Raw genomic sequence first — 16,240 nt, 5'->3', positions numbered from 1 at the left:
CCCTCTCCTAGTGAGGGGCCCAAAACTGCACCCGGGATTCGAGGTGTGGTCTCACCAGTGCCGAGCACAGGGAGACGGTCACTGCCCTGGTCCTGCTGGCCACACAGTTTAGGATAGAAGCCAGGATGCTCTTGGCCACCTTGGCCACCTGGGGACACCGCTGGCTCATACTCAGCCGCAGTCAGCCAGCATCCCTAGGTTCTTTCCGGCCAGGCAGCGTCCCGGCCGCTGCGCCCCCAGCCCGTAGCGCTGGTGTGACCCACGGGCAGGACCCGGCACTGAGCAGTGTTGAACCTCACACAACTGGCTTCGGCCCATCGGTCCACAAACTTGCCAATCTTTTAGGCATACCAGCCCCCTTTCTGAAAGCCAGTCTGCTTCTCCCAGTGCTATCAGTTCGTTTCATGTGAGAGGTTTTCCCCCTCTACCTATACACCTCGGTTTGTTGAATTATCAGTTAAACCACTGCTGAAGCAAGCGAACACAGGCACCAGAGAACCATCCAAGTAATGTCAGACGATGTTTAGCAAAGACAGTACAAGCAGAGAATACAGCTTTTGGAAGAGTGAATTACTCATTACTAGCCTTACAAGTATGAGACAAGCCTTTCAAAGACCTATATATAGTTTTTGGTTGTATAGGAAAAAAGCCAGTCACTATGAATTAAGATGCATATCACAAATACCCCTGCTTCCTGCTATCCTGGAAACAATTAGCTCAATACATAAGTGAAGGAAAAACAGCAATAACAACAGAGTCATCTCTTCATGTGTTTCACACAGGAGTGACTTGGTATTATAATAACCACATTCATTCTATGAGTAAAGGGTAACAGTTTAAAAATGAGTTACCCTAACTTCATGGGACAGAACTAAGTCACTCATTTAAATTGTCTGCTTTTGAAACTTACATTCTCTCTTTTTAATTTCTGCATCAAATTCAGCTAGCAGCTCCTACAAGGGGATATAGGTAACACTAGTACAATGGTACTGATGGAAACACTGTATTGTCACAGGCTTTTTTAAACGCGATACAAGGAGTTTAATCCTTGCATAACCTTTCTTTGCTCTAATGAGGATGAAAAGGCGCTGAATGAAACCTATCATCTGGCCTGTGGTAGGTCCCCCTAACACAACTTGTACAGCAAAAGGGAAATTTAAAGAAACACGTCAGCCAAATGGCATCCTTTGCAAAATAAGATCAGATTCCATAACATTAGGGGAAAAGGAAAAAAGAAAAGAAAAAAAGAAGCTTAAATTACAAACACCCACATACCCACCACCTTACAGACATTGAAGTACAATTCCTTTACAGATATCTGAGCATCTGCGATACATTAAAGACTATCCATTACAGAAATATTTGAAATTTATTTTAATGTTCAGAGGAGCAGAAAAGTGCTATATCTCCCCAGTGCTAAAAGTCGTGGGGGTTTTGGTTTGGTTTTTATTGGTGGTGGTGGTGCATGGGTTGTTTTGGGTTGGGTTTTTTTTCCCCCTTTTTTTTTTTAAACTGGACACTTAGCAAATGGGACTGAACAGTCTTGAGCTATACAAAAAGAAAACTAATTATTTCAGCTGGTTTTGCCACAAATTAGATTTTTAAATATAGAATAACAAATATTAACAGAAGTTAAATTTATATTATAACTGTATGGATAAAGGGATATTGATTATTATGTATAACCTACTAAAACAGTTAGGACATCCATCATCAAAGAAAGTAGACACTTGCAAACCACATGAAAAAAAAAGATTCTAAAGGTACATCATCATAAAGACTTTCAATCACTAGTCTAAGCTTTTTGTTTAAGTTAAGGAAAACAATTCACTACTATTACAAGGGAAAGTTTTGCCTGTAGTCAAGAGGCTTTTAAAATGGGTACTGAACACCTGCAGAACTACTAAAAAGCTAAGAAACTATAGCCTTACTGAAAAGTTGTCTGAAAAATACTACCATGTCTGTATCTGGAGATAAAGTGACAAGAGGGCTACTGGGAGATAGGAAGCTATGGGAAAGACATGTTCCAACCCCTGCCCCTGTATAGCTGTTGAATATTAATTTAAAGGAAGATAATCAAAATAGTTATATTGTTTGTCATATTTGGAAAAACAAAAATCTGTTGTTAGAGGACTTCACATTTCTATCCCAAGTAAGAGCAGTACTACAGAATGGTCATCCTGGCATGAAATTCTTCCAAAGTAACACTGCTAGTTATTTGGAGTCCAATGCACAGGAATTAAAGACACCAGTGAAGAAAACACTAAAGTATGAAACTCATTCTTCACAACACCTATGTTTCATATGTGTATGAAAAACTGGATGTAAGGGAGCCATGGATTTTCCAGAAATTAAACTGTTGCAGTGAGTGCCCGTTCAGGTGCCTAGACTGATAAACTATTAAAAACAGTGTTTATGAGATACTACTTCCAGGAATTCAATTGATAAATCACAATTGCAACTTGAAAACAAGAAGCTGAGGTCACAAGGGGTTTTGGCTAATTGATGCAATATCACATGTCAGGTTAAGGGGAATCACCGCAAAGCGACCCCATGGCAAGCACGTAAGATGAGCTGCTTTACTTGTAAGTCATAAACAATTGGTGATACTACACCGGAGGAAAAAAACAACTAAGTTAAGACAAATAGCATGTATTAGCTGATGTACCCTTGTGCTTGCATAACAGCAGTTAATCAGCTTTATCATTACAGTTTAACCACACAGCACACAGAGATAACTTCTAAATCAAGCAAGTAATCAAGTGTTGTTCAAGTGAGAAGTAGTCATACTCCATTGGGTAGGTTCCCAAACTGTCTTTAGGAAGCCCATGTACAAGAGACTCCTGGAGGAAGATGGGTTATTTTTAGCAGGAATACTATACTGAGGGCAGCATGATTTGAATTGGCAGGTGTTGGGTGCAAGATGTCATTGCCTAATAGTTTCTTTTACCACTTCCATTTATATTATATATTGGTTTAGTTGGCAGACCAAAAATTAACCATTCTAATTCTAATGATTAAATACATTCATATGTAAACAGTTAAAAGTAATTTTAATACCAAATACATTTTCATATAGAAATGAAGAAGGAAGGTTTTGTTGTTCTTTAAAGTTTGTAATATATAGAGAGGTGGTATAATGCCCCCCACCCTCCTAAGGGATCACAGTTGAAGGTCAAATTTCACAGTTAGTAAGATTATGTTATGATTAAAGGATAGCAATGTAAGTGGCAGATGGGGGGAGGGGGGGAAGCCTTGTAATTAAGAGTACAACAAACAATGTACACTTACCCGTCTTGCCTAAGGCTGCCTCTGCTTTCTAGACACTGAGCTTTCCTGCAGTTTCAAGGCTAACAAATACAGCCTTGTGCTGCCTACACAAAATAATCCTACACAATCTCAGGTTACTAAACACATTCTTAACAGTTCCTTACAAGGGGCAGCTGCCAGACAAGCAAAGCAACAGCCACTACAATAGTAGTACGCAATTTTCTAAGCTGTCACTGCAAATCTCATCAATTTAAGCAAAAGAAAAGGCAAAAATAAAGGCTTATACAACTACAGCAATGTCAAACCAGAACATCGTAATTTAAAGAAAAATGAAATTTAAAAGGTTGAAAACTGAATTGCTACAATACAATACCACAACAATGCAACATGGTTTCTCTATATTCTTATACCTGTTTCGGACAAGCAAGCTCTCCTTCCAGTTCTTGGATTTTTCTCTCCATGTAATGCTTCAGGTTCACATACTCTGCATACTGATGACCTATGTGACTATTCCTAGAGCTATAAACAAAAGTAAATTTGCATTAAAGACCATATCCGGTGACCTAATGAGGCATCTGTATGTAAAGTTTTTTGAAAAATAACACATAAATATAAATACAAGATGCTATAGTTTCCTAAAGAAAGTCACCACAGAATTTTTTCTCATAAGTCAGTTGAAACCAATTATAACAGTATATGCCATTTCTCAAAACTACACTTCAAAAGTTAGTTGCACAGGAAATAGCAAGGATCTGATGAGAAATAGTGCAAAATTTCCACTAAGTCTATCAGAGTTCCTCCTACACTCAAAAATTTCTGCTGCATAAGAATAAATTGCAAAACAAGGGCTGCCTAGTGGAAATCTGAGCTTTTAGATACATTTAAAAACAGAAGCAGTTCTGTATCTTTTCCTTTCCTCCCCCCCAGTATTTTTACTTGCTATTAACAAAAAAAAGTTTCTCTGAGATATAGTGGAAGAATACTAGTAAGGCCAGCATTTCAAACAAATTCAAAGAGCTGATACAGCTACCGGGACCAGTTAAGTTCTCTAATGGTACACTGAACCTTTTCAAGCTCTGGATTCACCCGTGCAAGACTCAACAGCCTTGGTGCAGCCTCTTACGCAGCCAAACACATCTGAATTGGCACTGTGCTGTTCTGCAGCTTCCTGGTTGCTTTCAGCTCTATACTGCAGTTATTTTATGTAGCTGAATGACTGCTACATTTGGTTAGATAAGGCTGATCACATAATTACTACATAGACAGAACTGCAAACTAGAACTGGAGTCACAAACAGCTAAATGCATATTCACTTTCATATTCTGCTACATTTTGCTTTGAAATGTACACTTCACCTGAATTAATGTGAATTCTATAGCCAACAGTTACGCATATAAGTAAAGTCTAACGGAAGTGTCACTTCAGTGTAGCCTAGACAGGCACTTGTACACCTCCCTTGTTCATCCCACAACTCTCCAGGGCAAGGCATATAGGAGCTGCACTGCTCCGTGATCAGTATGCAGCTCAGTCTGGCAAAGAGGCAGTTCTGGATGTAAAAGACTGGGGGTAAAATTCCTCCTTCCATTCCCAAAGGATATGCTCCATATGATTCCTGAACTGACTATAAATGAATTTGCAGGTGCTCCAGAACCACGGTAATATCAATCAGTGACCTTTAAGGAATTCCAGATCCATGTACAGATCATTTCTAATAACAAAAAAAAGTTATCTAGAATTTATCCACCCATCTCGACATTATAAATGCCATGTGACCCAGAATGCGTTACAGCAGTTACGATTTTAGACATAAAATCCCAAAGACGCTGTTATATCTGAAGACAGTAGTTCTATTAAATGCTTACTTCTTGGTATCTGCCTGCACAGCATTTATTCCCCTTCCTTCACAAGGTTTAGAAGTCTATATAGAATAACAAAAATTAGTGAGAGTGGCCAAACTAAACAAGCGTACTTCTTTAGCTTTCTTCATCTTTTAATAAGTTGTATTAGTCATAAATCTCGGTCCTGTGATTGGATGGGACCCAACAGACTTCTTTCCTTCACTGAGGCCTATCAGAGAAGGTGGGAAAAAATGTATTTAAGGGTGTGCAAACCCAACTCCTATCATAAGATGTTTGCAATGGCTTAAAATAATTGAAAGGCTGAACTGTTTGTGTTGAATTCACAGTGCAATACAGCAACTAATGTCTAGTAACCGTAGATATTACTGACATTGATACCGTTATTATTTGTCCCCTCACATACACAGAAGGCAAGTGCATCTTGACATAACACACAGGAGACACATCACAATACTTTCAGATTCACCTCATTTCCCACAGGCATTTCAGCATACAAGGCAAAATCATTTCCTTCTGACAAATCCTTTTCTGCTCCCCACGCTATGTTTCCCTTATAATCATACCATCTCTGCCCACTGATATCATCTCCCAAACATGCACCATTGTAAATTATGTAGGGACACACCACATGTTTAAGAGCATCACTTTCACTTAATGCTACCCTTTCTCCATCGTGTTGCCGGAAATCAGACAAGTCACTGTGGAAACCAAGATATAGAGGATGTAAAGACAGTCCAAGTCACTTCTGTTAGCCCTCACTCTATCCATGTTCTGGGTATTCCCCTCTCAGAATAAATAATTTTATCACCATGCTCAAATTGCTCTGTATGAATGATGCTACTGCTTTATGCCAATCCAAATATATCTTAAAGCATCTAAATTTCTCTCTTCCAGCATACTACTCTAAGGAGGTCACATCTCACCTGAAAAAACATTCCAGCTCTAATTTATATTCTTCAGTGTGCTGTCAATAGCGATAATGAAGTTTGGATCTTTTTCTTCTTTCCTTGACAAGCATTTGCTCTACTTTATCCCATTGCATTCTAAGGTCACTGATCTCTGCCTGTTCAGCATTTCTGGGTGTTTTCAGATTAGTGGGACATCATAGTGTTCTAACTCTTTATCTCTCTCCTATAATTCTTAGGTTATAGACATTTTCTTCTTTTAATTTATTAAATTTGACATGCATGCCTTGGAGTTGCTTTTTGACATCCTGCAGCATTTTCTTTTGACATGGCATGTAGCTCTTTCCCTTTCTGTTTCTTTCCACTGAAGGAGATAGTTCAGTTCTTTCTGCATTTGTAACACTACTATAAATCTGAAACAGGAGCTGGCAGAAGACAGTTAAGAGTCATAACTAATACAAATCAAGTATCTTGTCAGTCCCAATCTACTGCATAGCTGATAATTAATTACCAGGGAATTTTAAGTTTAAATTGTAAAGTTTCCTGGACCATCAGGCATTGGTCACTTCTAGAAGAAGAATTGACTTTTATTTATAGTCCTGCATTGTCCAAGGATAAGACTTTTCAAACTAGTTATGAAATGCCACTAAATTTTGGGGTGGGAAAACATAATTTTCTGCTTTCTTTATACAGATTGAAAATAAAGTCATAAAAAGATTCAGTGACTGTAAACTGCACAAGTATTTCCCTCTTCTTGAAGACATTTACGACAAGGCAGATCACAGACCAGCCTTCTCTTATATCAACTACTGTGCCCCATTTGTCTTCCTCTCCCACGCTTACTCACGGGACTACAAAGCTACTGTTCTGTCCACAGTTAAATCCACCTTGAAGTTACTCTTCAGAAAGGCCAACAGGTATGAGGAAATTGCTGTATTTCAGTAACATATTAAGCCTACCTTTAAAACTAAAAAGAAAACAAACAACATAGAGGTTGTGCTTTTACTGATAAAACCCTTTACCTGCTTCACTTCCACCTCTTCCTATTGTTTATTCTCTATATTTGCCTCATTTCTAATTATAAACTCTGCAGAAGAAAACCCCCATTATTTCTAACCACCATGGTTCTATTAAAAAAAAGAAGAAGAAGAAAGAAAAAAATGATGGTAATTTTTTATTAGACCTCTCCAGAGATTTGGGAAAATCCCAAATCTCTGGGAAAATCTCTGGAGTCAATACAGCTTCTCTCACCATACAGTATTATTCTGTGCCAGTGGTTACAGATAATACCATCTGGATAACCACAGGGATGCAGAGAACAAATCAGATAAGCATGCCTTTCAAACAGTGGCTCTTTAATCTCTTTAAATGAAAGAGCAATTTCCAGATCAGCAAACATGATGCAGTACTCTATGCTAAAGGATGCCACAATTTAAACAACATTTTTCTTCACAAACAAGCTAGACAACTCTAATTCTCTAGGATCAAAATCGTTGTCATGTTCAGTCTCTGATCGTTGAACATGACAAGTATAAAAAAAATAATCAAGCTTGTTCTTCCCAGGTACATTGAGTAACAAACACTGCTAGAGGACACAGTGATCTTGTGGTCTTTCAGGTCTGCTGGCCCAGACTTCACATTTATCCCTAAGGCAATGAAAATAAAATGTTTTCTCTTCATATTCTGCTTCTTGTTGGCAATCTTCAAATTGTGCTATCGTACAGAAAATAGTGTAAGTAGTACCTTCTTCTTCATGTGGGTAAGCACAAACAGGTATTTTTTTGTTGAAGTCACTGTTGTGGATATTCATGAACAGTACTGCTTCCCTTCCTATAACATGCAGGGTTTAAGAAAGATTTGTTCTTTCTATATCTCCCTTTTGGTTACCGTTGCTCCAAATGCATCTGATGGCTAAAAAGATGGTTAAAAAGATTAACTAAATCTGACTTCCCCCATCCACCCCAATTATAAATACATTGAAGATAAAAAAATGCCTGTGAGATGCTTTCCGGACTCAAGGCACTCAAAGAAACTATATTCAGTCTATATCCATCAAGGTATCAAAATACTTCTGTAAGTGCCTTTTAGAAGCCCAACTTATGCTTCATTTGCTAAAACTAGCAATACATTATTAAACAAGACCTTTGCATAAGGAATCAAAAACAAGACCACAGCTCCAGCTTGTTACTTCCTTGCAATCACCAAACTGAAGTCACAACTTTTCTTGGAAAGGGCTGGTTAAGAAAAATGTTACTTCTTTTACAATCTCTCTCTACAATTATCGTAAAATTAAAAGGCATCACATAGCTTCCTGTAAAAACATCCCTCCTCCCTAACTCCATACATCTCACTTTAATGGCACTGGCAAACTGAAAGTGGTATCCTGAGGTGAGTCTGGGTTACATATAACATAGGAATCATTCATTTCATATAATAATATGAACGAATGAGCCTTCCTGCAATTTCAAGATATATAGCTTTTCACCACAGAGAGCTGCATTTCTTAGAAATGCAGATTAATAGGGGATAAGGGAGCATTTTGCCTTCGATAGCAGCAGTATTTGTAATAGCAAGTTAGTTTCAATAAGGGCCATAATGGAAATAACAGTGTAATTTTAAGTATGTTGCACCAATTGCCTGGATGTCTTATAGTCAAAAGAACAGTAAACCTATATATGATGACATTAAAACATGACTTAGGAAACAGCATACATGTTAGCAAGAGTCATCGTACAACAAGCACAGCTTATCTGTATAACCTAAACAGCTAAGATCCCCATTACAATCCAACCACTTACTTCAAGCATATCCAGAAAGAGGTGATAGATTGTAACAGCTGTTCCCCCATGTAAGACCCTGATGGGACTCGTATCAGCCTCCTTAGAAAAGGAGAATGATGGCTTGGCTGTAAATCACACACAACTGAATGCAGTTGGCACATCTGATTCAGTGGAGATTTTGCAGCTCTTTACTACTGAAATGCTACAGGAAGCTGGATGCCACATTTGAGCTAGTCACCTCTCAACCACATAAAGAGAGAAAGGTGATATGCAAGAACATTTCAGACTAATACTTGAGAACCTTCAGACTTCCACACAACCCGTATTTGTCAAAGAGGTGTAAAGCTTTAAAATTTCATTCGAAGATAAAGAAGCTGCTTCTTCCTTGCTGTCCTTACTGTGCCAAGAACAACATGTGCATAACAGACCAGCAGAGCTAAAGTGCGATCACTTCTCTCCCTTTCAAAACTACAGAAGGGGATGAGAAAGAAAATGCCACACAGCCAGTATCAGCAAAGTATCTCTAGCCACAACTGTTTGCCTTGAGGAAGCAGTGACAGAACAAAGACCGCCTGAGTGGAAAGAGCAGCACACAGTGAAAAAGCTGTGCAAGTCATGATGACACAAGCAGTCAGCGCAGGCCACAGCCACACCGTTAAGTAATTGTTGGGAAAAAAAAAAAAAAACCGCACAGGAAATCATGTCAACACAGTTCCAAGAAAAAAACAGGCAACTGGTGACACAAGTTAGCATCACTCATGCATGGTCTCTTTCTTTACTGGTAGTCGCTGGTTTGCTATTTACCTTAGAAGTAAGTTTAGGCATTTAAAACAGCAAATAAACATCATGCATTTTACAATCTGATCAGAATAGATTTTACATATATATATATATACATGTATATATCTCAGAAGCAGGGTATAGGATAAGGACCAGTAACATACAAGAGAAACCTGGGGTGCTAGGCATCAAGCTGGGGCCCAGTGGGTACTGCTGCACGGTGCAGGATAGCCCAATGCCAGGCTCCGCATCAGGCATAAAGGACCGTGTAAGTAAAGGCAATGTATGGTGGGAAGAAGGAATTGCCCCCGGACTCAGAAACGGGCACGTGTTCTAGAGAGCATCCAGCAATACAAACTGGAGCCGTGAGGGAGCACGGACACAGAGCCCCGGAGCACCTCAAGGCCGCGGGATGGGACAGCCACACGGCCCGGAAAGGGAAGGCACTGGTCAGTCAGGGGCCCAGCGCCGTGCAGGGCGGGAGCCAGGGCAATCCCTGCGGCGGGGCAGGCCCCCGGGGCAGGGCGAGTTCCCCCGCGGGGCCCAGGGGCTGGCTGGCAGGCAGGGAGGGAGGCGGGCCGCAGGCCGAGTGCCGCGGACCAGGCCCTGGGTAGGGGGGGGGGCGCGGCACACGGCAGCTCAAGGCGCCGCTGGGGCCGCAGGGCAGCACACGGAGGGCTCTCGGCAACCGGAAAGGTGCGGAGAGACGGCGGGTGCCCAGAGAGAAGAAGGGGCGCAAGGCCGGAGCTCTGCGGCACAGGCCACAGCACAACAGGCCCCCGATGGCGCCCGCGGCCTCAGCTGGGCTCCTCCCGGCACGCACCTGCACCTCCCCGCGCTCGCGGCGGCGGGCCGCACCTCACGGCGCGGCTGGCGGACCGGTCCCCATGGTAACCGGTGGCCCCAAGCGCACTTTGTGGCGTGCACCGCTGCCGGCCAATCAGCGCGCTGCCGGCCCCGCCCTGCCCCCGCGCTGGAGCCACCCGCTCCGGCCAGCCCGCCCCGCCCCGCCGCGCCCCCGGCCCGGCGTCGCCCGGGCTCTCGCTGCCTCCCGCCCGGTTCAGCGGGCCGGTGCCTCTACGTTCCTCTCGCCGCGATCGCTTCCAGCTGCCGGGCACCGTGTTCTCGCGTTTTTCCCATTTCCCCCTGGCTCTTACATACAGCGGCTCCCCGTGTGCATGCTGCGCTGTGGTCCCAGGCTCCTCACGGCACCCCCCACCCCCGAAACCACGCTTGTTCCATGCTCTCAAACCTCATTTTCTTTTTCACTTGTCTTCCTATACGTCCCGTTTAGCAGCCTGTTCAGTGTTAACGCTTTCCCTGGCGCAGGCCAGGAGGGGGGCCCTGGCCCATTCTAAGAGTAGCTGCTGGGAAGGGTCGCAGCTCCCCCGAGCGCCCACTGCGTCCTGTGAGAAGCCTGAACAAGCTCAGGCCGGCCCGCAGCGCACGGCCGTGCCGCACAGAGCACTGCTACCGCGGTATTTAATTATTTCTAAACGCATCTACGGAGCAAAGCGGGGGCGCGGCCTACGTGACGCAGCGGCCGCGGGCCTGGCCGCGCGCTCCCCTCGCCCCCCCCCCCCGCTCCCGTCACCCGCCCGCCGGGAAGCCACGGGGCGACATAGCCGCGGCGCGGCCTGGCGCTGCCGAGCCTCTGCATCGTGGCAACGGCTCCCCCAGCCGAGAGACCCCTCAGAAACCTGGACGCTGTGGCATTACAGCAGAAGCACGCTAATTGAAAGTCGAGTATTACCAGTGGTTCTTAGGTATCTTTCCTCAGGTCATCAGAACAGAGCTGGATTTCCTCACCCCATGGCATCTGAAGGAAGGAGGGGCTTATTTCCATCAGTAACTGTTACTGAAAATTAGAATCAGTTTGACTGATTTTACTTTTGACTAAACCAAGAACCAGTTTGACTAATTTGAATTTTGAAATAAATCGTTTCACTTAGCTACATGAAGTGTATCTACACATAACTTCAGAATACCAGTTATTAAAGGGATTTAGTTCATTTGTTTACATGAATTTTAAACCTCTGGTTTAAAATACAACAGTGAAATCCGGCTTCAGATGATCTTCCAAATCTGAGCACACAAAAATTACCATGCACAATGCCTGCAGCGGGCTTCTCAAAGCTCTCAGAACCAGCACACAGCAGGCGAATGCCTGAATCTGTTAGACTGATGGCATCCTCCTTTTACTTAGGTCTTGCCCCAGAGCTGCCTAACCTACGAACTGCCTTATCTTTTGCAACACTTCCTCCCCCCCCCGCCTTTCAAATTAGCTGTCATCTTCCCCAGGGTACCTTCAGACAGCCCCCAGTCACGTAGTTAAATGCACGTCAGTTCCCCAAATGAGTCACTGCTGGCTTCTAGTGATTCAACAGTGCCCGAAATAGGTACATTTTAAGGTAAATCTTAATCTTAGCTGTGAGTCAGAAAGATTATAGTCTACACACTACAGATTTTGGGATCAGTGTAGAAACCTGTGTACATCTAGAGGAATGCAGAAAATGTCTTGGTTTCATAGATGGAAATGAAAGGAAACCTTTTTCCATTTTAGCAAAAATGAACAGGAATTTAGAAGAGGCAGATTTTCTGTTCTTTTCAAACATTGGTGAGTTAGGTAAGATTTTGGCTAAAGGCTGATTCCAGCCACCTTTAGAACCACCTTCAGAGTCACAACTTCTGAATACAAGTCTTTGGCCCCATCGGGGTACAGTGAAATAGGAACACTTTTGAGTAGCTTCACAAAGAAAGAAAGAGAATGGACCCACCCTCTGAAAATGCTGCATTTTAGAGAGGAAAAGCAGGGTACATCCTGGCTACAAATATACTACTAAGCTCAAAAGCACTTTTAAGTGTCCAGTCCAAAGTCTATGTCCAACTTATCATGCCTCAACTCCATAACAAGGCAAGATCCAGGATCACACAAACTTCGAAGTTTTTGAAGTACACAGTTCTTCTAAGTAGTAGTATGAAGACACAGGCCACATGAGAGCTATGGTACACTCCAAAGATGCTTACCTGGACAACCAGAGGAACAGATTTATGAGAAACATCTTGTGGGGGCTCCATAAGTGAATATGTACATAGTCTACCATGATGAAACATGAAAATTAAAATGTGATTCAGAAAAGCCTTTCTTTCAAGTGCAGCTTTTCTTCAAATGAATAGCCTTATTTCCACAGAACCCCAAGGAATGTATTTGGCATACAGTACACAAACAATAAATACAACAAATTCAGAGATAGCATTTTAAACAAGATTTTCTAAATAAAAGCAGCTTACCTTATAGCTTGCAAAGGACTCCAGAGGAGTTTTTGATCCCCTCTGAAGTTTGAGTGCTGTTATTTAGGAACCAAATGACACATTTAAACTCTAATTTCATCACAGGCTAGAAGAATTTGATTTCCATGTCTCTTTTCCCCATATCTACCTGTACAACAACTATATACATCTTTGTAGGTACAGTTCATGTTCCTCAACTGCATCTTGAGAATCATACAAAAAGACCTTATTTTCATACTTGCTTTAGAAACAAACTAAAAATTACTGAAACCTCAACTCTAAATATTACTGGCCTTTCTGCAATAAAGATCTTACAAGGGTTCTTTGTACAACATGGTCTGCTGCATTTACCTTTTGAATCCAAGGCAGAGGTGCATACATTGCTCAGTGCACAGTTAGCCATGTACGAAACTGTTTGAAGTGTTCAATGTTACTCTTAACAGTCTTAAAAACACTGCAGTGAAAATCCATAATTAATACAACAGATTCCATTCAAGTGCAAATAAGATAGCCTTAATACCAAAATATCTATAAAAGCTTAATAAGAATACATGTTTACAGGCACTTTTAAGGTAATATTTGGGACTCACCTACGAACTGCAGGAATGGCAGAGTACAGGTGAAATTTGGAACAGGGAACAGCAACCACTCAAAACTGTTAGGCTACACAGAAGCATTTCTACAGCTCAGGAGGGGCTAGGGAAGACACTTGTAATCAGAAGCCCTAAGTTCCAGAGCAATGAAGCTTTGTACTAATTTCAGCTGCCTTCTTCCTATTTATACTCCATAACAACAATATTCTAGTCACTTCTGCCTTTCTGGAAGCCTGATCAGGTGAAAATTTCCAGCATTCTCTGACTGTCTTTATTGATATGAAATGGCAAATAGTTATTGGATTCACTACATCACTCTATTTTTAATGGAAACAATCTAGGAATCTCATGAAGCTCAAAAAAGGAAAACATAAAATCCTGCACCTGGCAAGGAATAGCCCCATGCACCTGCACAGCCTGGGGGCCAGCCACTTGGAAAGCTGAGGGTCCTGTGTAAAAGGAACTGACCATCAACCAGCAATGTGCCCTCTGATTCAGTATCCAGAATATCATTAGCCTTCCTTGCTGCAAAGTGCAAAATAAAAAATAACAAAGTCAAATGAAATACGTAAAGGAACACACCAGGATCCTTCCATATTTGGAAACCCATGAGGAATTATGGACTTTTTAGGGGAGAGTTGGTGGAATCTTGCATCTATTATCTATATCCATCTATAACCTAGCAAAATTATACTTCCCTATCAAGAATCCCCTTTAGCAAGAAACTAAACTGAGACTTTCACTCAAAGCTCTTTTTGTAGTTATATGCCTCAAGTCACTGCATTTTGAGTTGTCTTTGCTGCACTTCAATATTCCCTCTACTCATAAGTGTACTGCAGCATATTTAATGCTTAAACAAATGCAAAATAACTCCACCTAACAGACAGGGGGTTTGTGCCTTCATCTCAGTTCCAAGTGTTTATGCCTATGCAGATTCTGTGCAGGCTTCTGCAAGCACAGCAACACTGTGTTCTGCTCACTTACACTACTGCCTTGTTGAATAGTGAATCAAATCCAATGATCTGGGTGCTGATGTTGAGGGGTGTCATTTACCCTGGCACGTCATCCTCTAAGAACACATATCTTTCAGAAAACACTTTCTCCAAAAACAGTGGGAGCTGTCAACTACAAAAGTGAGACCACAGACCACTGGTCGCTGTTCTCAGCAGCTGGTCTATTTCTATGGATGGCCACTTTTGAAAAACAGACCAGCTGCAGTGACACTCCTCTGGCTCTAGGGAAAAACCCAACTCTTAAATGGTGTGAGTGTTCCACAACTGAGCACTAACCAAAGAGTGTATGTCGCAAGGGTAACTAGGCTGCAGAGAGATGGAGGCTTTGGTAGGGATGATGTTGACAGATGTGAAGGACACACCAGTCCTCTTTTTGGTCTTTTCAACATGTTTGGCTAACACTGCTTTTCTTACCTAGCCTCTCATATCTTTATAATAGCTATAAGAGATACTGATGGTTTAGGTATTTTGACAACTTCCACTTTTACTGTTGCTCCTCCCAGTCCTAGGCACCTCTGTCCCTCCTGAAAATACCTTCACAAAGTACATACCTCTAAGTTTTGAATTAAAAATTCTACTGGTGGCTATACATTTCTGTGATGTAGAGATTCAAGTAAAGTGCAATAACAAAGCAGAAGATTTTGCAGGATGGAAACATCTTCCTGAAGAAATTAGTCAGAAGGTGGGGTCATGACAAACAGAACTGTCTCCCTCTCAAAAACTGCTGGAGTTTTTCCAGTCCTTTGGGACTGGCAACGAAGACTACACTTCCTTTTCCTGGAGAACCAAGATTACCTGTAAAGACATGTAAAAATGTCTTCAGGCGCTAGGGTCCATGAATTTTGCTGGGCCTCAGGCACTGCACTGCTTGCTTCAGAAACTCCACAAGAATCAGTGGTTTTTGCTCTTCCGTAATTCCCTTCATCTGGCCTGTTATCGAATGGCCTAAATTTGGGTGATGGTAGACAGTCAAAATCTGCTTTTACTGGTCTTTAAGATTAGCAATGTATGTCCCACTGGCTGTATGCTGTCTACCCCAAACAAACCATCCAGCCTTGCTCATCTTTGCGCATTACTGCAATGAATCCCTAAGTGGGTACAAATGGGTACTACAGCAAAACTGAATCAAAAGCCAAAGCAAACGTAATGTGCATGGGAAAGAAAGTAACTTCTGTGGTGTCAAAAGAGTTTCAGATTCTTCCTCTGTATTTCACCAAGTACATTCTAAAATATTGGAAGCTACTCATCTGTGCAACACCATAGCTCTCAAGACAGTATCGGTTGGGACCCTACCCTGGTGTACGTCTACACAGGTTGTAGGAATCACAGAATCATTTAGATTGGAAAAGACCTTTAAGATCATGGACTCCAACTGTAAATGCAGGACTGCCAGGCCCACCACTAAACCATGTCCCTAAGCACCACGTCTACATGTCTTTTAAATATCTCCAGGGATGCTGACTCAACTACTTCCCTGGGCAGCCTGTTCTAGTGCTTGACAACCCTTTCAGTGAAGAAGTATTTCCTAATATCCAATCTAAACTTCCTGTGGCACAACTTGAGGTTGTCTCCTTTCATCCTGGTGCTTGTTACTTGGGTGAAGAGACTGACCCCCGCCCTCGCTACAGCCTCCTTGCAGGTAGTTGTAGAGAGTGAGAAGGTTCCCTCTGAGGCTCCTTTTCTCCAGGCTAAACATCCCCAGCTCCCTCAGCTGCTCCCTATCAGATGTGTGCCTCAGCCTCTTCCTCA

The 16,240-nt window shown here is 42.2% G+C and overlaps 1 protein-coding gene across 5 annotated transcripts in view; it reads right to left on the bottom strand.

The window, feature by feature from the left end:
• The window catches only part of CCDC57 (coiled-coil domain containing 57), a 43,505-nt gene extending 32,075 nt beyond the window's left edge, over positions 1 to 11,430 (bottom strand). For 3 of the 5 annotated variants that reach the window (XM_037402295.1, XM_037402322.1, XM_037402303.1), the window contains exons 1-2: positions 10,847 to 11,054; positions 3,681 to 3,789 (exon numbers count right to left, since the gene is read on the bottom strand). In XM_037402295.1, coding sequence (XP_037258192.1) covers positions 3,681 to 3,789; positions 10,847 to 10,851 — 114 coding nt within the window. In that variant the 5' untranslated portion in view covers positions 10,852 to 11,054. Of the gene's footprint in view, positions 1 to 3,680; positions 3,790 to 10,846; positions 11,055 to 11,347 lie in introns of those variants that run through there. The other 2 variants (XM_037402312.1, XM_037402332.1) reach the window with 2 other exon arrangements.
• Between the last annotated feature and the right edge of the window lie 4,810 nt (positions 11,431 to 16,240).

This window comes from Falco rusticolus, chromosome 1, assembly GCF_015220075.1.
Source record: "Falco rusticolus isolate bFalRus1 chromosome 1, bFalRus1.pri, whole genome shotgun sequence".
NCBI classification, from domain to species: domain Eukaryota; kingdom Metazoa; phylum Chordata; class Aves; order Falconiformes; family Falconidae; genus Falco; species Falco rusticolus.
Note: the sequence above shows the minus strand (reverse complement) of the source record. Positions and strands in the feature narration are given on the sequence as shown.